The 24441-nt window shown below is 50.8% G+C and overlaps 1 protein-coding gene across 1 annotated transcript in view; it reads left to right on the forward strand.

Moving 5' to 3' along the window:
* Positions 1 to 9588: 9588 nt before the first annotated feature.
* LOC134737545 (uncharacterized) overlaps positions 9589 to 24441 on the forward strand; it is a 36164-nt gene continuing 21311 nt past the window's right edge. Inside the window, exons 1-3 of the mRNA XM_054487568.2 lie at positions 9589 to 9831; positions 10262 to 11177; positions 23615 to 23707. Of these exons, the coding sequence (XP_054343543.2) occupies positions 9589 to 9831; positions 10262 to 11177; positions 23615 to 23707 (1252 nt within the window). The remainder of the gene's footprint in view (positions 9832 to 10261; positions 11178 to 23614; positions 23708 to 24441) is intronic.

Consider the following 24441-nt stretch of genomic DNA (forward strand, 5'->3'; position numbering starts at 1 on the left):
AACCAGGACACACTATTTTCTATGTTCATTCTTCTGACACATAGATTTATGTTTCCCTCCTAGACTTTCTAGGAGGGAAAATGCCTGTTTGGGATTCCTCAGAGTACAGAGAAAAAGGAAGGCTTGATCAACATGTGGTGGATCTGAAGATTCAAAGAGGTGCCATGGCTCAAAAGTAGACATTTTGGTAAATGTGGAGAAGTGAGATTCAATGAAGATGAGAAGAAATGAAAGGTGTTACCAAAAGTGAGTATGTGTAGCTATGCTTGTCACACAAAGTAGGCTTTAAGTCAAAAAAGCACAAAAATAGAAAATAAAGGTCATTATAAAATGATAAAGGGATCAATTCAGCAAGAAGGTAGGACAGTTGTCAATGTAAACACACCTGACACAGGAGCCCCAGTTATTAAAATAAGAGTTATTCGAGCAACAGACGAGACAGACAATAATAGCTGGGGACTCCAACACCCACTTTCGGCAACAGACACAGCCTCTAGGCAGAAAAGTGACAAAGACCAGACTGACTCCAAGATAAGTCAAAGGGACCTCACAGGTAATTAGAGAACATTTCACCCACCAACAGCAGAACGTGCATTCTTCTCATCAGCTCACAAAACGTTCTCCAGGATAGACCACACTTTAGGCCACAAAACAAATCTCAAAAAAGCATTTAAAAAATGAAAATTATAGCAAGTATCTTCTCAGACCAAAGAGAAACGTTGGAAACTCTCCAGGTACATGGTATATAAATAATGGTAATAGTCAGTGAAAAAATCAAAAAGGAAAGTAACAAAAACATTTCTTGAAAAAAAAAAAAAGGAAACAAAACAGAAAAAAATATATATGGTAGGTGTTTTTAACGTAAAAAATGCAGAACAATAAAAAAGTTAGAAGATACAATAAAACATTTTCTGAACTAAAAATTGATTTGAATATTTTTTTTTCATTGGTAAGAAAATGACTGGCAGGGAAAAGTGACGTCCCTGATTAGATAACTTTTTTTTTTTTTTTTGAGACGGAGTCTTACTCTGCCACCCAAGCAATTCTCCTACCGCAGCCTCCCGAGTAGCTGGGATTACAGTCATGCGCCACCACGCCCAGCTAATTTGCTGTATTTTTAGTACAGATGGGGTTTCACCATGTTGGCCAGGCTGGTCTCAAACTCCTGACCTCAGGTGATCCACCCACCTCGGACTCCCAAAGTGCTGGGATTATAGGTCTGAGCCACCGCACCCAGCCCATTAGATAGGCTTTTAAAGCTACAGCGGAAGGAGCAGCAATGTCTGTAACCGGTGGCCAAACAGTATTAAACTCCTGGGTTGTTTTGGGAGGAGTCGCTACAACTACAGCCCAACTACATTTATTATGCCAGATAACACAGTGCTGGGGGGACATACTGGAGTTGACAAGATCCCCTGGGGGCACAAGTGGCAATGGCCTTGCACCAGTGGCTGGATATTTCTGAAAAATGAAATAAAACTAGTGGTCATCCAAGAAGATGTAGAATTAATGTATGGAAAAGCATTGATGAACATGGTCCAGCTCAACAGGAAAGCTGCAGGAATCATGTACACGTTCAATGCCCACGCAGCCACTGACATCACTGGCTTCGGGGTTTGGGAACAGGTACAGAATGTGACCAGGCAGCAGAGGTGTTCTCTTTTTAAAAGTGCTTTCACGGGCAGGCACGGTGGCTCATGCCTGTAATCCCAGCACTATGGGAGGCCGAGGCAGGCAGCTCACCGGAGGTTGTGATTTCGAGACCAGCCTGACCAACATGGAGAAACTCCATCTCTACTAAAAATACAGAAAAGTAGCCAGGCGTGGTGGCACATGCCTATAATCCCAGCTACTTGGGAGGCTGAGGTAGGAGAATCACTTGAACCTGGGAGGCGGAGGTTGCGGTGAGCTGAGATTGCGCCATTGCACTCCAGCCTGGGCAACAAGAGCAAAACTCAGTCTCAAAATAAATAATAAAATAAAAAGCGCTTTCACATATGACAGACATTACCAATATTAGTGTCAAATAGCAGTTGGTGTCTTTTCATTTTATGTATGTTTATCATATAAGTCTGATCTTTTTTTAGTGTCTTGAATGGTTTTCTGGAAAGACAGTATTGGCAAGTGGCACAGGATGGTATCCCAGTTGTAAGAGGGTTGCATGATTCCTTTGTCTTTGATTTGAAAAGCCTGGTCTTGGACCAGGCTCGGTGGCTCACGCCTGTAATCCCAGCACTTTGGGAGGCCCAGGCGGGTGGATCATGAGGTCAAGAGATCGAGACCATCCTGGCCAACATGGTGAAACCCCGTCTCTACTAAAAATACAAAAAAATTAGCCGGGTACGGTGGCGGGCGCCTGTAGTCCCAGTGACTTGGGAGGCTGGGGCAGGAGAATCACTTGAACCCGGGGGGCACAGGTTGCAGTGAGCCGAGATTGTGCCACTGCACCCCAGCCTGGTGAGAGAGTGAGACTCCATCTCAAAAGAAAAAAAAAGAAAAGCCTAGTTTTGTCACTCAAGAGCATTTCACACCCAGGACATTTTCTAGTACTGCATTCTGTTCAACACAGTAAGTGCTTCATTGCATAAAAAACACTTTGAAGACAAAAAGAAATCTTATTTTTTTGTAGCCTTCCTGATATTTACAGTAATACTATTAACGTTTATTGACAGCAAAAACGAGATATTTGCAATGTGATGTAATTAGGTTTTTGTTTTTGTTTTTTTTTTAGACCAAGTTTTGCTCTTGTTGCCCAGGCCAGAGTGCAGTGGCAGAATCTCAGCTCACTGCAACCTCTGCCTCCCAGGTTCAAGCGATTCTCCTGCCTCAGCCTCCCTAAGGAGCTGGGACTACAGGCGCCCGCCACCATGCCTGGCTAATTTTTGTATTTTTAGTAGAGACAGGTTTTTGCCATATTCGGCAGGCTGGTCTCCAACTCCTGACCTCAGATGATGTGCCTATCTTGGTCCCCCAAAGTGCTGGAATTATAGGCATCAGCCACCGCGCCCAGCCAAAATTAGATGTTTCTTATTGTATGTAAAAACGAATTGCCTTCCAAAAGAAAGTTCATATATTATGCTCATTTGCAATATGTAATAACTATGCAAATAATTTTTAAATATAGTCAATAACAAAGACTGTTCTGTATATGGTAGTGTTTAATACTTTTTTTTTTTTTTTTTTTCCTGAGCTGGAGTCTTACCCGTTGCCCAGGCTGGAGTGCAATAGCATGATTTTGGCTCACTGCCATCTCCTCCTCCCAGGTTCAAGCAATTTTTCTGCCTCAGCCTCCCACATAGCTGGGACTACAGGTGTGTGTCACCATACCCAGCTAATTTTTTATTTTTAGTAGAGACAGAGTTTCACCATGTTGGCCAGGCTGGTCTTGAACTCCTGACGTCAGGTGATCCTCCTATCTTGGCCTCCCAAAGTGCTGGAATTACAGGCACCCGCCCGGCCAATACATTTCAAAAAATTTTGTATATTGATTTCAGGCCTTTTATTTTCTTAAAAGCAGCAGCTATTTAGCCTAATTCTGAGCAGTGTTTTGTTCTCTGGGCCAGTAGGATTTTATGCATGCTTTTTGTGATCCGTGTTCAAAATCTGCATTGCCAACATTGCAGCTCAAATGTAAGCTTGTTATTCAGTAAATATTTAATTTTTAAACTTGCTTCTGTACTGTATGGCTGGGTACAATGGCTCATACCTGTAATCCCAGCATTTTGGGAGGCTGAGGCGGGTGGATCACCTGAGGTCAGGAGTTTGAGACCAGCCTGGCCAACATGGTGAAACCTCATCTCTACTAGAAATACAAAAATTAGTCAGGCATGGTGGTGGGCACCTGTAATCCCAGCTACTCAGGAGGCTGAGGCAGAAGAATTGCTTAAACCCGGGTGGCAGAGATTGCAGTGAGCTGAGATCATGCCACTGCACTCAGCCTGGGCGACAGAGTGAGACTCCATCTCAAAAAAAAAAAAAAAAAAATTGCTCCTGTATTACCAGATGCTCCTTTTAGTATTATTTTAGAAGCATTGAGAGGGTTTCAGCTAAAGTGCAATTTACCAGAAAACACTAGATTTTAGCTTTATAAAACTGTTAAATCTTTCATGGGACCTATATTTTCTTGAATTAAATTTTGCAGTTCTAGGCCCGGCACAGTGGCTAATGCCTGTAATCTCAGCACTTTGGGAGGCTGAGGCGGGTGGATCATGTGAGGTCAGGAGTTCAAGACCAGCCTGGCCAACATGGTGAAACTCTGTCTCTACTAAAAGTAGAGTATAAGTAGTGTATAAGCCCCACGTTTTCTCTGGGTATAAGACTTGTGTTTCATAGGCTCTGGGTATAAGCTCCATGTCCTAGGCTCTGAGTACAAGCCCAATGTCCTAGGCTCAGTGTATAAGCCCCGGGTCCTAAACTCTGGATATAAGCCTTGTGTCCTCAGCTCTGGGTACAAGCCTTGTGTTTTAGTCTTTGGGTATAAGCTCCATATCCTAGGCTCTGGGTATAAGCCTTGGGTCCTAGGCTCTGTGTATAAGCCCCAAGTCCTAGACTCTGTGTATAAGCCCCGGGTCCTAGGCTCCGGGTATAAGCCCCAAGTCCTAGGCTCCGGGTAGAAGCCTTGTGTCCTAGGCTCCGGGTAGAAGCCTTGGGTCCTAGGCTCTGGGTAGAAGCCTTGGGTCCTAGGCTCTGGATATAAGCCCCAAGTCCTAGGCTCTGGGCATAAGCCCTGGGTCCTAGGCTCTGGGTATAAGCCTCGGGTCCTAGGCTCTAGGTATAAGCCTTGCGTCCTAGGCTCTGAGTACAAGCCCCATGTCCTACTGGGTATAAGCCCTGGGTTGTAGGCTCACCCCAGGACCCCCCAGCACAGGTCCAGTGGCTTCCTGTTATTAGAGGTGAATGGGATCCTGGGCATCATTTCTTTGGGGGAAAATTAGATTCTTTGGGGCTCCAGTTCCTCTCTGCTGCTGGCTCTCCTAGGCTGCCAGTCCCACATCCCACTTCCCCTGTGTAGAAGGGGGAAGGGCACCCCCTCCACACTCCCCCCATGAGGTTGAAAGTGGCCAAATTCTCTCATAGAAAAAGTTTGCTGCTGCTTTGAATACACATAGAAATTGATCATCTCAGCCTTAAAGAAAGTTACATTTGTCTCAATGGAGTTTTCCTGGGAAACCTCCCAGAGAACAGTAGGGAGCTGAAACTTACCAGCTAGAGTTCTGGGCCTGAGAGTGAGAGGCCTGCCCCTCACCCCTCCCTCAGCCCTCCGGAGTGCCTCAGCCACCTGGTGTCTGTTGACCAACGCCTCTGCCTCCCTGCTCTCTAACTCTTGTTTTTCACAACTGGTTACATTTCTTCTTGGCCAGGCCTCCAGGACCCCCACCGTCTCTGCACTGCCCTGGATGCTGACGAAGGCTCTCCTTCCCCCTCCCTAACCAGCTCCTCCCCTCCTCCCACCTTTGGCCATGCAGAGGCCGAGCTACACTGTGCCCCTGCCTCTGACAAATGGCTGGGGGTGCGCTGCGGGGGAGCCTGGAGCTGGGGTAGGGATGGGGGTTGGGGAGAGGGCGTTGTTCTCAGAGTCCTCTGGGTCGCAACCCCGGCAACCCCAGCAGTACCAGATCTTGCATCCCCACCTGGTTTCCTTGCCCGCTGTGCAGTGGAAAGGGCGCAACCCAGGAACTAGGTGGAAAGGGCGCACCTGGTTGAAAGGAGCGGCTGTGCTTGCAGAGGTGCGCTGACCCAGGATACTGGTGGCCTTTCCAGCACCCGCCTGTCTGGCAGCTACCGCCCCATGCTCCTATCCCTGCCCAGTGGCGCCCCGCTGCTACCGCGTCCTGTTCTGACCTCTGCCAGCCCGCGCCCCGCTCCCCTCTGTGTCCTGCTCCTGCCCGTGTTCTGTACCTGCCCGCGCCCCGCTCCTACCCCTGCGTCGCTCCTATCCTTGCCCCGCTCCTAGCTAAGCCCGGCCCGTGCCCACTCCCACCTGCCGCCTTGCGCTGCCCCTTCCGGCTCCTCCCCAGCAGCCGGCACCCTCCTGGCCCGACAGTGACAGAGCAGGGCGCGCAGCCGCTGAGTGCTCTGGAGTTCCTGCCTGGAGGTGCCACGCCCACGTCGGCCTCACCCGGGCAGGCATGGGGCGGTCAGGCTTAGCGCCGCACCCCGCCGGCCAGAGCCACCGTCTCTCCAGACGCGGCCCCAGCCCCCACTGGGGATGGCAAAGACGACATCCGGTGCTGCCGCGGCTGCTCACAAAAGTAAGTCTTGCTGGCTGCAGGCGCCCGCACCGGCCAGGGCAAAGGTGGCCCAGAGGGCCAAGCGGCGGAGCCAAGGCTTTGAGAAGCACCTTTCTGCTTGCGCTGGGTAGCGGGCTGCGTGTGACCGGCCACCTGGCCTCGGCTGGGAGCGCACTGGTGGCGGGCGGCGGGCAGGTCTCTGACAGGAGCAGGCGCCCACGGGCAGCGGGGCTGGTGCCCAGAACCTAGCGCAATGGGAGTTCCCAGCGTGGTTGTCCCAAGCGCCAAAGCTGGCGTCCTGAAGCAAACAGGACAGCCCTTTAGGGGCAGGTGTGGGCGAAAGGGTGGGGAGCCCAGGAAGCCACGACTGGCACGGGTCTGCTGTTTTTGAAGGAGATAGTGCAGTCCTGGTTTCCTTTTTTAAATTTTTATTTTATTATGCTTTAAGTTCTGGGGTACATGTGCAGAATATGCAGTTAATAGGTATACATGGGCCATGGTGGTTTGCTGCATCCATCAACCCGTCATCAACATTAGTTATTTCTCCTAATGCTATCCCTCCCTTCCAGCCCCCGACAGGCCCCAGTGTGTGATGTTCCCCTCCCTGTGTCCATGTATTCTCATCAACTCCCACTTATGAGTGAGAACATGTGGTGTTTGGTTTTCTGTTCCTGTGTTAGTTTGCTGAGAATGATGTTTTCCAGCTTCATCCATGTCCCTGCAAAGGACATGAACTCATCCTTTTTTATGGCTGCATAGTATTCCATGGTGTGTATGTGCCATGTTTTCTTTATTCAGTCTATCATTGATGGACATTTGGGTTGGTTCCAAGTCTTTGCTATTGTGGAACAGTGCCACAATAAACATATATGTGCTTGTGTCTTTATAGTAGAATGATTGATAATCCTTTGGGTATATACCCAGTAATGGGATTGCTGGGTCAAATTGTATTTCTATTTCTAGATCCTTGAGGATGTGGAGAAATAGGAATGCTGTTACACTGTTGGTAGGAGTGTAAATTAGTTCAACCATTGTGGAAGACAGTGTGGCGATTCCTGGTTTCCTTTTTGAGCTCTACCTTCCTCATTCCTCCTCCAGCTCTGCCTCTTTGGCTGGCAGAGGAGTGCAGAGGCTCTCTTTGGCAAGGTTGCTTTGCTCTCCTGAGTATTTGCCATCCTAGTCTTTAAAAATCTAAAAGCCCGTGGTTTCTGGGGTGGCTCCCTTGGAGGGGCTGCAGTGGGCTGAGACCCAGCCTGCAGCCTGGAAGTTCTGTGCTGCTGTCTGGGAGCCCACCTGAAGATGCAGCTTTGGGGCCATGGGAGGTCAGGGAGAACACTTATGGGTGCAAGTTTTGGGTCTGGGTGTCGGGGCCAGGGGTGCTGCTGCACTGAGGATGGGGTGCAGGGTGTGGCGCTGTGTCGGGGGCAGAATTGCTTCAGTGCAGAGGACAGAGGTGGTGCAGGGCGGGGGTCCTGGGCATCAAAAGGCAGGGGTGACAGAGCAGGAGCACCGTCATCTCAGACAAACACTGCCACTTTAAGTTCCAGCTCCCTTTCTAGCCCCATGCATTTCAAGGAAGTCACTTCACTTCTAACTACAAGCAGCAGCCAGAAAGAGCAGGCAGTAAAACAAAGATAAGACAGCTCGGGCACAGGGGGAGGTGGGGGGAGGGGGGAAAAGTCTCTCAGGTAACTGCCAAACTTCACCCTCATACAATGGGCCCCAGTAAACCAGTGGGCCTTAATAATCACAGTCCTTTCCCTTCAGATGCACTAAGATAGGGAAGCTAAAGCAGACTCGGGAGGCGGGGGATATGCCTGCAGCTGCAGCAAGATGTATGGGAACGGACATACAACTCTCCCTCCCAGATAAGCACAACAAAGAGACATAGGAGCAATGCAAGCCTCTGATAAACTCTCCCACCCTGAATCCTTAAAAACTTTTAGCATGTAAGGGAGTGCAGCTTCTGACTTAACTTGGACAGAAGTCCCTCCCAGGTTTGAAATAAACCTGTTGACTGTTGAGCCACCCTTCGTGTTTCTCTCCTCTTTAATTCTTACAACCCCTCCTTCTGAGATGGAGATGTTTACAGCTGGGGAAGCTGAGGCTCAGAGTCGACTAAGGGAAGTCAAGAAAGGGAGGCAGAGCCCCCTACAGGCCCTCCTCACCTGAGGAACTGAGAGAAGCCAGGGCCAGGGCCTGCCTTGCAACCCACTCTGCCTCCGCCTCCCCTTGTGGGACCTCAGGGGGTGGCCCCATTTCCCTTGTGCAGGCGAGGAGCTCCTTTTTGCTGCCTGATGTTTTGGATCCTGAGCCCACACCCAGGCAGGGCTGTCCCCTCTCCCTGTAGTTAATGAGGCCATCAGGCTCCAGGCTTCACCTCTGTTCTCTAGTGGGTGACCCTCTGATAAGGTCCCTGGGTGTGCACATGGAGGAAGGTGTGCATCCATGTGCATGTGTGTCCACACATGTGAACACAGGTGTATGCATGTGTGTCCACACATGTGAACACAGGTGTATGCATGTGTGTCCACACATGTGAACACAGGTGTATGCATGTGTGTCCACACATGTGAACACAGGTGTATGCATGTGTGTCCACACATGTGAACACAGGTGTATGCATGTGTGTCCACACATGTGAACACAGGTGTATGCATGTGTGCATGTATGCAAGTGTACCGGGTGCACCCACGTGAGGCTCCCCAGACCTTTTCCCCAGGAGAAGACCATATCTCCCCCTGGTGTCAGGTGTCCACTCAAGCCCTCCAAGGGTGGGGATGGGGAGACGGGAAAAGTGCCTGGGATGCCAGGCAGGAGTGCAGGCTCAGATGGGCCCTGAGGTGGTCACAGAGCTGAGCCAGGCATCCAGTCTGTGCAGCAGCCAAGATGTGGCCAGAGAGGTTCCTGGGAGGTTGGGGGGGGGGTGCTATTCAGGCCCACCCCCTTCCCTCTTCATTCTCCTAGGGGACAGTCACAGGAGCTTGTTTGTTGCCAAAAGTCCCCCTCAGCCCCTCCCCACCTACAATGTCCCTTCCCTGGGCACCGGCCTGCGTGTGAAGACCATGTAGCTGCAACAGAAATGGGGCTTGTGTGCACCCACGGGAGTCAACTCCAGCTCTGTAAAGCCTGGTGGGGGTGGGTGGCAGGCAGCAGAGGGTCCAGTGGTTTAGGCTACCTTTTGTGGGCTGGCTGCCCACACCACCTACCCCTCAGCAGGCCGGCTCTGGACATAGCAGTTGGCCAAGTCCGAGCCAGCCCGTCTTGGCAACTCCTCCTCCTGCCTGCCAGGGTGACTTCACTTTTTCAGATCTGCAGTGATGTGCGGATCACTGATTCAGCCCTGAGCTCAGCCAGGATGCAGGAAAAAGAGGAGGGGCTGGCCCCGGGGCACCCCAGGCCCAGCTTCCTGGGCCCTCCCACCCCATGGCCCTATGGGCTTCCCTTCTTCCATCTCTCTCTGGCTGGGTGCAGGCCAGACCTCATGAGGCAGCTGGGGGATGTGGAAAGAACAGGGACTTTCCCCACAGAAGCCCAGAACCCACCTCCTACCTCACCCCAGGACCCCCCTGCACAGGTCCATGGCTTCCCCTTGTTAGAGGTGAATATGGTGCTGGGCATCGTTTCTTTGGGGGAAAATTGGATTCTCTGGGGCTCCATGCTGGCTCTCCTAGTCCCATACCCCCTGCTCTCCTGTGTGGAGGAGGGAAGGACCCCCCCCCATACTCCCCCCATGAGGTGGAAAGTAGCCAAATTCTCCTGTAGAAGATGTTTACTGCTTCTTTGAATAAATGTAGAAATTGATCCTCCCAGTCTTAAAGAAAGTTACATTTGTCTCACTGGAGTTGGTTTCTCGGGAAACCTCCCAGAGAACAGTAGGGAGTTGAAACTTACCAGCTCGGGGCCTGACATTGAGAGGCCTGCCCCTCACCCCTCTGGACGGCCTCAGCCACCTGGTGCCTGTTGACCAACGCGTCTGCCTCCCGCCTCCCTAATTCTTGTTTTTCCGAACCTGGTTACATTTTTCCCAGGGCAGGCCTCCAGGACCCCCACCCTCTGCACTGCCCTGGATGCTGACAAAGGCTCTCCTGCCCCCTTCCCTGCGCATATCTTCCCTTCCTCTGGACTCTAGCCCCACAGAGGCTGAGCTCCACCGAGCCTCTGCCTCAGGAGAAATGGCTGGGGATGCGCTCTGGTGGGGGGAGCCTGGAGCTGGGGTAGGGACGGGCGGTTGGCGGGGAGGGTGGTGTTCTGAGTCCTCGGGTCGCAACCCCAGCAGTCCCAGATCTTGCATCCTGCACGGCTTCCCTGCTGTCTGTGCAGCAAAAAGGGCAAAGCACAGGGACTGCAGGCAGGTGCACCTGGTGAAAGGAGGGGCTGTGCGTGCAAAGGTGGGAGGACCCAGGTTACTGGTGGCCTTCCCAGCACCACGCCCTGCTCCCGTCCGCGCCCTGCTCCTACCTCTGCCGGCCGGCTTTGCTCCTACCCGCGCCCCGCTCCTGTGGCGACCCGCTCCTATCCCTGCCCGGCCCACGCCCCGCTCCTACCCCTGTCTGGCCCGCTCCCCGCTCCTGCCCCTGCCCAGCCCACGCCCCGCTCCTACCCTTGCCTGGCCCCCTCCCCGCTCCTGCCCTTACACAGCTCGCGCTCTTCTACATGCCGCCTGCGTGCTGCCCCTGCCCGCGCCTCTCGCGCACAGCTCTCGCCTGGCAGGCAGAGACCCGAGCAGGGCGTACAGCAGCTCAGATTGCCCAGGAGTCCCTGCCCAGAGGTGCCGTGCCCACAGTGTTCCTCGGGTCCACCAAGCCCCTGGGCAGGCATGGGGCGACCGAGCTGAGCGCCGCACCCCGCCCCGGAGAGCCGCCGGCCAGAATCACCGTCCTTTCTGCAGCGACTGTGCGCAGGGTCGAAGGAGACATCTGGTGCTGCTGCCGCTGCTCGGCAAAGGTAAAAGTCTCGCCGGCTGAGGGTGCCCGCACCGGCCAGCGCAAAGCTGGCCCCGTGCACACAGCGCCCTGAGAAGCGCTTTTCTTCTTGTGATGGGCAGCGGGCTGAGCGTCGCAGGCCACTTGGCCTCAGCTTGGAGAGCACTGGCAGGTCTGCAGGAGCAGGCGCCGGCCTGGCAGCGGGGTTGGTGCCCAGAACCCAGCCACAGCCGGAGGTCCCAGTGTGGCTGCCCCTCCTGCCAAAGCCGCCTCCCGAAGTAAACAGGACAGCCCTTTCTGAGCAAGCATGAGCAGAGAGCCGGGGAGCCCAGAAGTGCCCACTGTCCTGGGCTTGCTGTTTCTGCAGCAGATGGCTCAGTCCTGAGTTCCCTTCTGCGCTCTACCTCCCTCATTCCTCCTCCAGCTCTGCTGCTGGAGTGGAGCGGTCTTTTAGGCAAGGCTACTTTGCTCTCCTGCATTTTTGCCACTCTGGTCTTCAAACATCTAAAAGCCTGTCGTTTCTGGGGTGGAGCCCTTGGTGAGGCTGCCGTGGGCCTCAACCCACCGGGCAGCCTGGGAGTTACGTGCTGCTGCGGACAGAGCACCTGAAGATGCGGCCTTCAGGGCCATGGGAGGCTCAGGGCCAACACTTAAACGGGTGCAGGTTTTGGGACTGGGTGTCAGAGGACAGGGGTGCTGCTGTGCTGAGGACAGGAGTGGGGCAGGGCGAGTGGCCCAGCCGTCAAAAGGCATGGATGGTGCTGTGCTGAGGACGGGGTTCAGGGTGGCGGGGCTGGGAGTCAGGGCAGGGGTGCTGCTGTGCCGAGGACGGGGTGAAGGTTGAGGGGCTGAGGGTCCAGGGACGGGGTACCGCTGCGCTGAGGACAGGGAGTGCCGCGTGGGGCCTGGGTGCCAGGGTTTGGGGTGCAAATATAGTGAGGTCAGGATGCATTGGGGAGACTGCCACAGGGACCTCAGGAGCTGTCACATGGTAGGGAGAGGCTGCAGTCAACACCCTGTGTCATGATTTCTTCCCCACGTGTGTGGCCAGGCGCCGGGGACTAGACAGTGGCTGCCAAACAGGGAGTGCACCCCGGCGGTGGCTGTAGGGGACCACGGCAGTGGGGCCGTCTCTCCCTGCATGTCTGCTCCTGGGCCTGCCAGGGCTGTCTTCCATGCTCCATGGGGTGGGGGTGTTCGGCCCCTGGGAGGCTGCCGGTCAGTGTGACTCGGAGAGGTTGCAGTCAGGGGTCCCCTGGGGGCTGTGATGCAGTAACTGCACAGTTTGGGGCTGATAAGGGTGAGAAGGTTCTAGGCCTCCCAGAGCCCACCTGGCTCCTCCATCAGAAAGGCAACCAGGCTTGGGGTTGAAGAGGTGGTGCTGTGCACCCTGAGACAGGCTCCGCTTTCCCCAGGGGACCTTGGAGGATAGGCCCTCTCCTGACCCAAGCTCAAGGACACTTGGCAGCCCCTGTGGTCCTGCCCTTTCTCCCAGCCTTAGTCTCCCTCCCAGAGCTCTAGGATGAGGCCCCGGCCTGTGAATGGCTCCTGAGATTATCCCTGGGCCTCCATGGAGCTCCGGCCTCATAGCTGTGTGATTGTGGGGGCCTCAGGGACACCTCTCCCCTCTGCCCCTGAGCCTGAAGGCCATGAGGCCTGTGGATGGATACCTGAGCTGTCCCCTCTGACACCTGGGGCAAGGTAGGGGTTGGGCAAGAGCAGGCAGTGAGGTGTCCTTATTCCTGAACCTCCATTCTGCTTGGCTCCTGCCCCCTGGAGAGCCCGGGGCAGAGAGACGGTGCAGGCAGGACCTCGAGGGTGGCAGTTCAGGCTCACCTGGGTCTTGGAGAGACTGGCGTTTAGCTCTGAGCAAACATCTCTGTTGGCTTTTGCCTCATGGATGGCTCCACAAATTACAGCAGCCCAGTCACCACCACAGGTCCTCTGTGCACCTGGACAGGTGTGCAACTACCTGGTGCAGGCTTTCCTCCCTGACACCAGTGATACCAGAGGAGCTGGGGCCAGCTCAGGGGAGATGTCTGTGGCCCTGCAGGCCCAGGTCCTGGGGCACCAGAGCCACTTCCCCAGATTTGGGTGCCAGCAGTGGTGCTTCCGGTCGTGGCCCTGGGCTCCTCCGTGCCCTGAGCTGCTGATGTCTGTGTCCTGCAGAGCCCAGAGTTCCAGGGAAGCACCTGGCGGGCGGTGTGGCCCTGGGCAGGAGGCAGGGGAGGCAGGACAGGGGCCATCCCAGTCGCTTCCAGGTCCCTCCTGTGTCTCCATGATTCTAGAAAATTCTCACCCTTGTGTTCCTGAAAGAGAAAAAATGTAGTTGCCTAGAATTTAAGTCATGACCTGGGGGATGCTGGGGGAGGTGTGCACTCTGGGTGCCAGGACCCGAGGGTGAGGAGCTGGGGGTGCAGCATGAGCCGGGGTGGGCAAGGGTGCGGAGCTGGGGGTGCAGCGTGAGCCGGGGTGGGCGAGGGTGGGGAGCTGGGGGTGCAGCGCGAGCCGGGGTGGGCGAGGGTGGGGAGGGCTCCCTGGGTTTCTTCCTCACACTTTAGTTGTCACTGAAGCCGGCACAGACCTGGCAGACGGGGCTGGTCCTGGGTGGGCCAGTGGTTTCGTTCTGGTCTTCTCCCGCTCCTGCTCCTCTACCGTGGCCTGTAGGGTGTCTGCTGCACCCTGGGAAGCCCCAGCTCCCTGCCTGACACTGAGCAGAGGTGGGGCTCTGGGCCCGGCCCTCCTCACCTGGGGAAACGGGGCTCACAGGCGCTTGGTGACGTGGGCACGTTGCTCTTCCGTGGTGAGAGGCCAGCCTTGGCTGTGGGACCCAGCACCGGTGGGCAGCCCCCAGGTCGTCTCTGCAGGAGACTCCTCTGGCAGGTCACACACAGGATGCCCCATAGAGCTTTGAAAAGTCATGACCCAGGAAGGGCTCAAATCTTTGCTCGCCCAGCCTCCAGACCACCAGTAACTGTGAGGGCAGGTGAGACTGTATTTGGGGAAAGGAACACCCCCAGTCTCGGGAGCTAACGCCGTCCCCTGGTGTCCTGCTTGTGGCACAGCCTGGCATGTCCTCCAGGCTCTGGAACTGGTGGCCGCACCTCCAGCCCATGTACCCGGCCATGTGTACAGGAGAGCACAGAGCCTCGAGGAGCCTGAGGCTTGAGGAGGTTTGAGGCCTGGGAAGGGCCATTGTCACTTTGCCTGTGTTCCATGGGATCCGGTCACACAGCCCTTCTCACCTCAAGGGAGGCTTGGAGTACAGAGGAGACGGGGCTGGGGGTGCTCGGGGGTGCGCCTGCACACGCTCCTGCACACGGCTCTTCTGCCCTTGTCCTGGCCGCACAGCAGGGGCTGGTGGTGGGCCCAGCAGCTGGGGGGCAGAGAGGGGAAATTGGAGTGGCAAATAATTACGGTTACTTTTTTTTTTTTTTTTTTTGAGATGGAGTCTCGCTCTGTCGCCCAGGCTGGAGTGCAGTGGCACAATCTCGGCTCACTGCAAGCTCCGCCTCCCGGGTTCACACCATTCTCCTGCTTCAGCCTCCTGAGTAGCTGGGACTACAGGCACCCGCTACCACGCCCGGCTTTTTTTTTTTTTGTATTTTTAGTAGAGATGGTGTTTCATTTTGTTAGCCAGGATGGTCTCGATCTCCTGAGCTCGTGATCCACTTGCCTCAACCTCCCAAAGTGCTGGGATTACAGGCGTGAGCCACCACGCCTGGCCCAAAGTTATCCATTTTTTAAGTGAGGGATTTGTGGCATTCAGCACCGTTACAGCCTTGCACAGGCATCGCCTGTGTGTAGTTCCAAGACATTTCCATGGCCCCAAAAGGAAACCCCATACGTACTAAACAGTTGCTCCCTGCTCCCCACTCCCCCGGCCCCTGGGTTCTGTCTCTGTGGGCTCGCCTTTTCTGGACATTTCACCTGGACCTTTGTCTGGCTTCTGTCACTCAGCATAAGGTCTTCTGGGCTCCTCCACACTGTGGCATGCATGAGGCCCCATTCCTGAGAGGGAGAATAGTGTTCCATCACCCGTTCATCTGGGGACGGACATGTGTGTGCCTTCCACCCTTTGGCGATTATGAAGAGTGCTGTCAGGGACATTCCCGTTACAAATATCTGAGTCCCTGCTCTCAGTTGTTTTGGGTACGTACCTAGGCCCCAGGTGTGAAATTGCTGGGTAATTCTTTTGTTTTTTTGAGGAGCTGCCATGCTGTTTTCCACAGTGGTTGAGTCAGATAACTCTGGCCATCCAGTGGGTGCACGATGTCATCTCCCTGTGGCTCTGGCTTGCCTTTCCCTGGCGACAGTGCTGCCAGGCACCTTTTCCTGGGTTTGCTGGCCAGTTGCCTCTCATTGGAATGGCATCTCTTTGAGCCCTCTGCCTATTGTCTACATTTGGGAAACCCAACAGCCTGTCCCATTTTTAGTGCCCTGAGTTTAAGCATTTCTCTGCCGAAACCATCAAGCAGCTTCATCCAGAGGCATCTTCATCAGTGCCTGAGCCCTCCGTCCGTTTTGAGGAGGGCGTGGGGTCATCTGATATCTCCCGTGGGCACTGAGTCACCACCATCCTCGGGAACTCTGGGAACATTCCCAGAAGACCTCCTTCCCCCAAACCTCAGCTGTGCCCAGTCCCCCTCCCCACCCACGGCAGAGGGCTGCATGTTGTTGTAGGGGTGTCAGGAGCCTTGGGTCCCGGTCACATTTCCACCATGAGTGTGAGATGCGAGTGCTGGGCCTCCGTTTCCCTGTCCAGAATGGGGAGAGGGATGTCTGTGTTCTCCAGTGGGTGGCTCAGGCCCGGTGTTGGAGGAAGAGCCTCGAGGAAGAGAGGGCTGTGCCTGTGTGGGCAGAGATGGTGGCACCTCTGAGGCCAGGGCTGACTCCCATCTCTGCTCCTCCTTCCGCTGCTCCTCCAGGCCACCCCTCTTGTCTGGGGGCCCAGGAGGAGAGGTGTCTGCAGAGGCCCTGTGCCCCACACTGGGTCCCCTGCTCCACATGTTGGGAAGAAGGAATTTAAGTCTAGAACTGAGACTGCACTGCCATGATGGTGACTGTTGTCCTCATTGGACACCAGGGAGGTAGCTGTCCTTGGCATTTATTGAGTGCCTGGTGTATGCACTAGGCTGTTCATGCATCTGCAGAGCCCAGGGTTTTCCTGATGGTTTGGCAGAGAGATGCTTAAACTCAGGGCACTAGGAATAGGACAGGCTGTCGGGTTTTCCAGATGGAAGCACTGGCTTGTAGTTGAGTGCAGCTGGGCCGTGGAGCCATGAGCTGAGGCAGCTGTTCCCAGAGTGAGGCTCCTGTGGACCATCCTGTCACTCCAGCCTGCTCCAGACCTCTCCACACTTGCTTAGTGCAGGACATCAGGCCATGGCAGATGGGTGATCTGATGCCTCATTCTGCCCCTTCCTTTTATGTGTAGACACAGCCAGTGTCCAGCATACATGTTCCAATAGAGGTCACAAGATGAACAGAACGGATTCTGTGGCAGTAAGGTACCAACGTGTAAACAGCACCTGCAGCCATGCCAGGCAGGGGTTGAGTCACACGCCCCTAAACAAGGAATAAACTGTTCCGACTGCCACGGGGTTTCTTTTTCTCTAGCAGCTAAATAAGCACTATTAACAGTCGTAGCGCACCACCAGACACTGAGTAACTGGCCCCCAAGCCCTGTTCCACCAGCCATAGCTAGAGCTCCAACTGGACGGGAGACCGATTTCAGTAACTCTGTCCCAGGAAGAGACCACCCGCCATGGGCTGGCTCTGGCCGGTTTACAGAAGCTGTGCTCTTGTGTGCCTTTGTGTCCTGAAAAGACCTTTTGAGGTATAGGGCCTAATTGTAATACATTTAAATATTACGTCTCCACCCCATAGTGAACGTAGGTCATATGTTACATGTGTGTTTGTTCGGTATGCGTGCATCAGGACCATCCTCATGAATATTCACAGCTCCTCCTGTAACCTGTTGAAGGTTTCTATTCAGCCAGCCTGTCCAGCGTAAAGCTCCTGCCCCAACTCCCCCTCCTTCCATGTGCCAGGCTCTGGCCTTGGCAGGAGGCACGCTTCCCAGCCTGCAGGATGGCCACCTTGTGGGCTATAAACTTTCATAAGAAATCACGTCTCTGGTTGTGGCAGAAGCTCCTTGGTTTAATTAGGTCTTATACCAGGCCTCAGCGACACGATGTACGCATGTAACAAAGCTGCACGTGAAGCCCCTGAACCTAAAATGAAGAGAAGAAAAAAAGTCTCCTCTTGTTTTCTGAATGTATAAATGTTGTGATTTTTTTTGAGTTAACAGAGTGAATGAAATGCTTCCTTTGTAGAGCAGCATTTCAGGTGTACGTTGGCTTTCATTACCCTGTTACTCCATAACCCTCTGGTTAATTTCCCTGAATGTGTGTGTTTACTTGTCAGTCAACTCACAGTGGCTGAAGCAGCAGGAAAACACACACGTGTCTTACCCTTGACCTGGGTCATACAGCGGCAGGTCTTTTATCTCACGTTTGACAGGTATCTCTGTGCTGGAGATTTTCAAACAGGAATTTGCATGTGGCTTTTTAAACATGTTTGCAATTTCTCTGCTATTCTCCTCTTGAGAGGTGGGCATCTATGCCTCTTCTCATGAGGCCAGGCACTAGTGCTCACTTGTCACTGACAGGTGATGTGGAGGGGATGCTGAGAAACTTCCCAAGCTACGTTTGAAAAAGCCACGAGCCTCTTTCTGGTTTACTCCAGTCACTCACCTGTGGCGCCCTTGGCACTAAGTCAAGGCTCTGAATATCCTGAGGCCACCCCACCGCTTGGAAGCCCCAGACACCAGAGAGTCTCCCGTAGGTCCTCCAGCCAAGCCCGATGACCCTGGCAGACCCAGGAGTGATGTCCCCTCTGGATGATCCCAACCCCTTGCTGTGGATTCAGCCCCAGCCAGTGAGCCTTCTCTGCAGGCCCCAGACATCAACATGTAGCAAGAAGATATCTTTTCTGTGTCTTGCGTGAATTCCTATCCCCCTGAAGCATCAACAAAAGAAAATGGTTGTTTTATACCAGCATTTTGGGGTGTATATATATTTTTAATAAACTCTCAATAAATGCACCAGGAGTAACACCCTTGTAGCACATTCACAAGGTACAGAAGATGACACACTGAAATCTGGGTTTCCTCCTCTCCCTCTTCTGCAGCCTGCCAGCTCCTGCCTCTGGAAGAAATGGCTGTTTCATTTTTGTACATTTTTCCAGATTTATTAATTGAACAATCATATAGCGCTGACACCGTGACAAAGCTTTCTAAGGGCTTTGCCTACCAATGTGAAAGACCCATCTAGTTTTCATTCCCTGTAAACACTCAGGTGGCAGCAGGAAGGAAAGCCATTTGCTCTTTTTAACTGTTCCCTATAAATGAGCTGCTTTTTTAAAAGTTGCTTTTGAATGCTGTTCCTCCAGTGAGATGGTTTTTTTTTTTTAATGTATTCTCTATTTTTTAAAACAATTTCTTCCCCAATTTGCATTGGAGATGTGAATCTGTTTTCCAGTTTTTTCTTAAGTCTCACCACTGTCTCTTTCTCTGTGTCATGCATACATATATATATGCATATACATGTATATGTATGTATGTATATATGCAAGTATATGTATATTATGTGCAAACAAACACACATCTTTCTGTTCAGTTGTTAACAATTACAATTCTCCATTTAGACAGGTAATATTACTTATTCCTTCCCAAATCCTGTCTGTCACCTTCTCAATTAGGTAATCCTTGAAAAATTGGCAATGTCTGTATTAATGCAGTTTTTATACCTCATCAATGCCCATTTGATTGGATAGTTCTTAAAGCTTGTGATGAATCTGCAGTGACGGAAATTTTCGCTGAACCATTTCATATCTTAATGGGTATCCACTTTGTTTTAAACATGGTAACTCTCTCGTTTTTATTCTCTAATTTTCAGTTGTTGTGTCTTTTGGGGGCCTTGTCAGTTGCCTTCCAAGTGCTAATTGTCATGACGAGATAAGAATGGCTGTGACTGGGTGTTGATTGATGAGCCGAACACATTTAATCCTGGACTTTGAGGTTATCAGAACTCCCCATTTAGAAAATCATCCTTTATGTTTTAGAAAATCATCTTTGTATGTTGAACATACAATGCTTCTTTTTTCTTCATCTCCGAGTGAACAGCCAGTCTTTCATGTATACATTCACAGAGAGATCCCTCAAGAACTCAAAGAGATTCAGAAATTAGTAAGTCTGCAACTTAGTTACATACAGACAAAAACAGTAGATAATATAGATAGGTGATAAGATATTTTATACAATTACTATGAGTTATATTCTTAGAGATCGACTTTTAAAAATTGAATTTAGGCTGGGCCCAGTGGCTTCCTCCTGTAATCCCAGCATTTTGGGAAGCCGAGGTGGGTGGATCACCTGAGGGCAGGAGTTCAAGAACAGCTTGGCCAACACAGTGAAACCCCATCTCTACTAAACGTACAAAAATTAGCCGGGTGTGGTGGTGCATGCCTATAGTTCCAGCTACTTGGGAGGCTGAGGCGGGAGAATCACTTGAATCTGAGGGGCGGAGGTTGCAGTGAGCCAAGATCGCACCACTGGACTCTAGCCTGGGTGACAGAGCGAGACTCTGGTCTCAAAAAAAAAAAAAAATTGAATTTATACTAAGGCATTTTAAACTTTCATCTGGAATAAATTTAAAATCGTTGAATATGGAAATTGCTGATGACTCAGGAATAGTAAGATGGATGGGGATAGTATTTCAAATCAAGGAAGGAACCTCATTTTATTCTGAATGTGTTAGTTTTGACCCTCTTCACGCTGAAATTTTCACTATCAAATATATTTGGAAGGCAGGTCTTTTTTCCTCATTTAACAATTATTTCATACACAGGGAATAGTACTGTGGATGTGGGATTCAGATTTTGAAATGAGGCATGAACTCTGAGTGGCCTCTTGTCCTTGTGAAAGTGCACTGGTCTGGATAGTGGCAGTTGGACCCCAGAGTGTGGCACGTGTTCCTGTGTTCATTTGAACATTCTCTGATGACCTGTCGCTGAGGTCATGTGATGATGCGTATCCTGTCTTCCACCTCAACTGCCGCTGGCTGTGTTTCAACTGCCGCTGGCTGTGTTTCAACTGCTGCTGTGTTGGGACTGCCCGCTAGACTACTCACCAAAATGGGAGGCTGCCTCTGCTGCTGTGGTGAAGGTGGATTCATTTCCATCTTCTCACTGCAGTTTCTTCAGATGGGCCACTTGTACTTAAAATGTTTTCCTGATTTATTTATTTTTCCCCCACCTCCAGTTTGTCTACAGATTTACAAATTGGTTTTAGAGTTTTATGACTCAATTTGTATTTTTGATTCTGCTATCAAGCTTTCTGCCTTAAATATTTTCCTCTGTTTAGAAAAATGCACTGTTTCCAAGGCCAATTTTATACACACTTCCATAGAATAGACCCAGAAGAAACGCAACAGCATTTCCTTAGTCATATCGGGAGATCTTGATACCGATTACAGTGTGAGACGTTCCGTGAAAGGCAGATGACAGGCCAAAGTCTTCTAAATTGAGATGTTGAAAATCTTAAATCAAATGTTGAAACAGCTGGAATCCAGAGATTTTTAGAAAATAAACTGAGATCTTCTGGTGGGAAACACAGTAGCCTAGTTAAGAGGTTTTGAGGGATTGTTTTAAATTAAAGACATTTTTAAAACATAAACAAAATCAAGTGGATATACAAAGTTACAAAATAGAAAAAATTATTAGAGGTTATAAAAGGTTTATGAAAATCTTACTTTGTAGTCAAAACTGACTGGGGTAGATAGATTTATTGATAAGGTCTTATTAAAATTAGCTACAATATTAAAAATACAATAATACCAAACTAAAATTTTGGTTTAAAAATAAGCTTTTGTTAAGGTAGATAATTTGTTCTCAATGAAATTATAAGAGGTAATAATTTTTTCTTCTGAAATCTTTTTTGTGTTAAACTTTTCAGATTTATACCTCAGAGGTTCGAATTTTTCTGTGTCTCTTTACACCTAAGTTACAGGTCCCACATCATTGCCTTCTGTTTCTTTTCCCCTGGAAAAGGCACATCTTTATACTTGGCTTGGATGATAACTCTCTCCTTTAAATTTTCATCCGCCCCCACCCAGGTTCTAATTCTGCTGCTGTAATACTAAAATGCTTATTTTAAAGGTCTGAAATACTAATGTTTGTCTCAGATGTAAAATGATTTTGTACTCTTGGCCTTTTGCTATGTCTTAATTGTTTCAGGTGATCAGAAAGCCTCCCATGCTGTTAGTTAGAGCCAGGTATCCCCCTGCTCAAGTTACTAGCAGTTTGTTTACACTTCTCTGTAATACAGTATTCACTCATGACTGAACACACGCTGTGTCTCATTAAATCGAGTACCCTTCTCATGAGGTGTGACTTCCAAGTTATTCAATAGGCTTCATTTAAACACTGCCCATTCCCAGGCAGGCCTTAGTTCAGCCTGCTCAGATAGTTGCTCAGACGAGTAGTCAGTGAGACAGTGGGGGTCACAGATCTAATTCATTCAGTCACTTAAGCGCCAGCCCTGATGGCCACATTTTCAGTTAACTGCTCATGCAGGGTTGGTCAGTTGAAGGGAAGTTGATTCTTGGCACAGCCATCAGGTGGCGGTTGGCTTAGAATGTTCTGAGTTCTGAGCCATCTTGGGGACCAAGTAGACCGTTGGTCCCTTGGGGTGGTCACTGGTCATGAGGGTGCTCACCACCAGGCAGCTGGCAGTGTGAAGCCGCTGGGGAACAATGGCCAGACATTTGAATTTGTTCAGGAGGCTTTGTTTGCAGGCAAGTGCCGTATTTTAGGTGAAGAATGAAAATCTAGAGACAGAAGTTTTGCTTGTTTGAATGATTTGAGCTCTTCTCTGGACTTAGCCCCCTCCAGGCATCCACCTTCCTGAAGAGACTTTGGGGCAGGAGGATTGAGAAAGGGAGTGAAGAGAGCTCCTGGTCAGGGTTCAGGCCATGATTTAGAGGTCTCAGGGATTCAGGGATCTCTGTCCCCAGAAAACCATTTACATTCTTGTCCCAGATCCATCACTTCTGAGTGCTGCGACTCTGGGCAGGTCACTTAAAATCCCTCATTTCACCTCCCTGAGCTGTCAACTCTGGGCGGCAGCCCCTGCCCTGCTTATCCCTCCAGGCTGATGTGGGCATCACAGGAAAGAACAGAAACTATCTTGAGCTCTAAAGCATCAGGCCCATGTGAAGGAGAAAGAAAATTTCATCCTCTACTGCCCTGGAGCCCCCCAAGTGCCTTCTCTATATTAACCACTGCCAGGGGCCTGGCTTATTTCTTCAGACATGTAATGATTGAACACTTTATGGCACTCAGGAAACACCTGTTTTCTTCAGAATTTACCCTGTTTAATTACTGTTAGCCTTAGAATGTAACATAGGCCATTACGAACATTTCCACACTCAGAAGAGGGAACTGAGGCACAGATGGGTCTATAGAACTTCTCAGTTCATGTAGCTTCCAAATAAGGACTTGAGCCCAGACCTTTGTGCACCAGTTCCCTGTGCTCTTGGTCACTCCCATCTGCCACCCTTCCACCTTGTCTCATCTCTGTACAGGGATTTGCCTACACAGTCGGTCTGCACCGTTGTAAGTGCAATCCACAGTGCAAATTCTTCCTAACGCCCAACTTAGATTCAGGAGGCTTATCTCTGCAGATGGTGACAGTGGACAATGGATCAAACATTGAACTCAGTGGTCCCCAGCCTTTTTGACACCAGGGACCAGTTTCATGGAACATAATTTTTCAAAGGACGAGGGTGAGGTGGAAGGATGCGTTCAGGATGATTCTTGCACATTTATTGTGCACTTTGTTATTATGTGGTAATAATTAATGAAGTAATTCTGCAACTCACCATAATGTAGAATCAGTGGGAGCCCTGAGCTTATTTTCCTGCAACTAGACAGTCCCATCTGGGGGTGATGGGAGACAGTGACCCATCATCAGGCATTAGATTCTCATAAAGCGCATGCAGCCTAGATCCCTGGCCTGTGCAGCTCACAGTAGGGTTTGCGCTTCTATGAGAATTTAATGCCGTGGCTAATCTGACAGGAGGTGGAACTCAGGCAGTGATGGGAGTGATGGAGAGTGGCTGTAAATACAGATGAAGCTTTGCTCCCAGCCGGCTGCTCACCCCCTGCTGTGCAGCCCAGTTCTGAACAGACCACACACTATCGATGGCCCAGGGGTTGGGGACCCCTGATTTAACCCATTTCCCATTTGGAAAAGAAAAGCGCAGCTCGTTGGCAGCACAGTGTTCTCGGGGAACACAGGAAATGGGTTGAACTGTGAATAAATGATTCCTCATTTCTCTATGGTCTTCTGCAGCAAGATGTCAACAGCTGTCTTTATTTTCTTACATTTCCCAGATAATTGCTGGGATGAAGTGGAATCCACACAGAGAGTCAGAGAGGATGTACGCCCTGATCATAATTTGCCTCCTGCAGAGCGGCGACGTAGAGGTACTGTGGAAATTCAGTTACCCTTGCAAGCATAAGGATTCCAGATTCTTCAGTGTCCCACACTTCAGACCACTCTGACATTGCTACACTGTGTCTTCTTTATTTCATGTGTGCAAATTGACTAGTGTAGCACTAGTCAGTCACTAGTCTGACTGTATTTCCACTTCAAGTTTGGTTCACTTTTAATCGTAAAGAACATCTCAATGCAAGGTTTAGATATTTAGCTGACTGTTAGACATTGGCTAAAATGGAACTCTTCCTGAGATAATGTTGCGCATTTTCAAACAAATGCAGATCCTGTGAAACTTGTAAATTCACATAAAAATTGAAATAGTACAGAAAGTTCCCATATACCCTCCCCCCTCAGTATCTTTTTTGTGATCACATCTTACATGAATATGGTGCATTTGTTATAGTGGCTGAAGCAATAGTGATATCTTCTTCTTAATGAACGTCTAGAGTTTGCAGTAAGGCTCAGCTGGTGCTGTTCAGCCTACGGATTTTGACAAACTCATAATGTCATTCATCACCCAGACAGAAAAGTTTCGCACTCAAAACATGACCGGTGCTGCACCTCTTAGTCCCTTTCTTCTTTTCTTAGGACCCCTGACTACCATAGATCATTTATTTTACTGCCTCTATAGATGTTCTTTCCCCAAATTCTATAGAATTGGAGTCATAAAGTATGCAGTCACTTAGGACTAACTGATTTCACTTAGCAATATGCATGCAAG

This window comes from Pongo pygmaeus, chromosome 4, assembly GCF_028885625.2.
Source record: "Pongo pygmaeus isolate AG05252 chromosome 4, NHGRI_mPonPyg2-v2.0_pri, whole genome shotgun sequence".
NCBI classification, from domain to species: domain Eukaryota; kingdom Metazoa; phylum Chordata; class Mammalia; order Primates; family Hominidae; genus Pongo; species Pongo pygmaeus.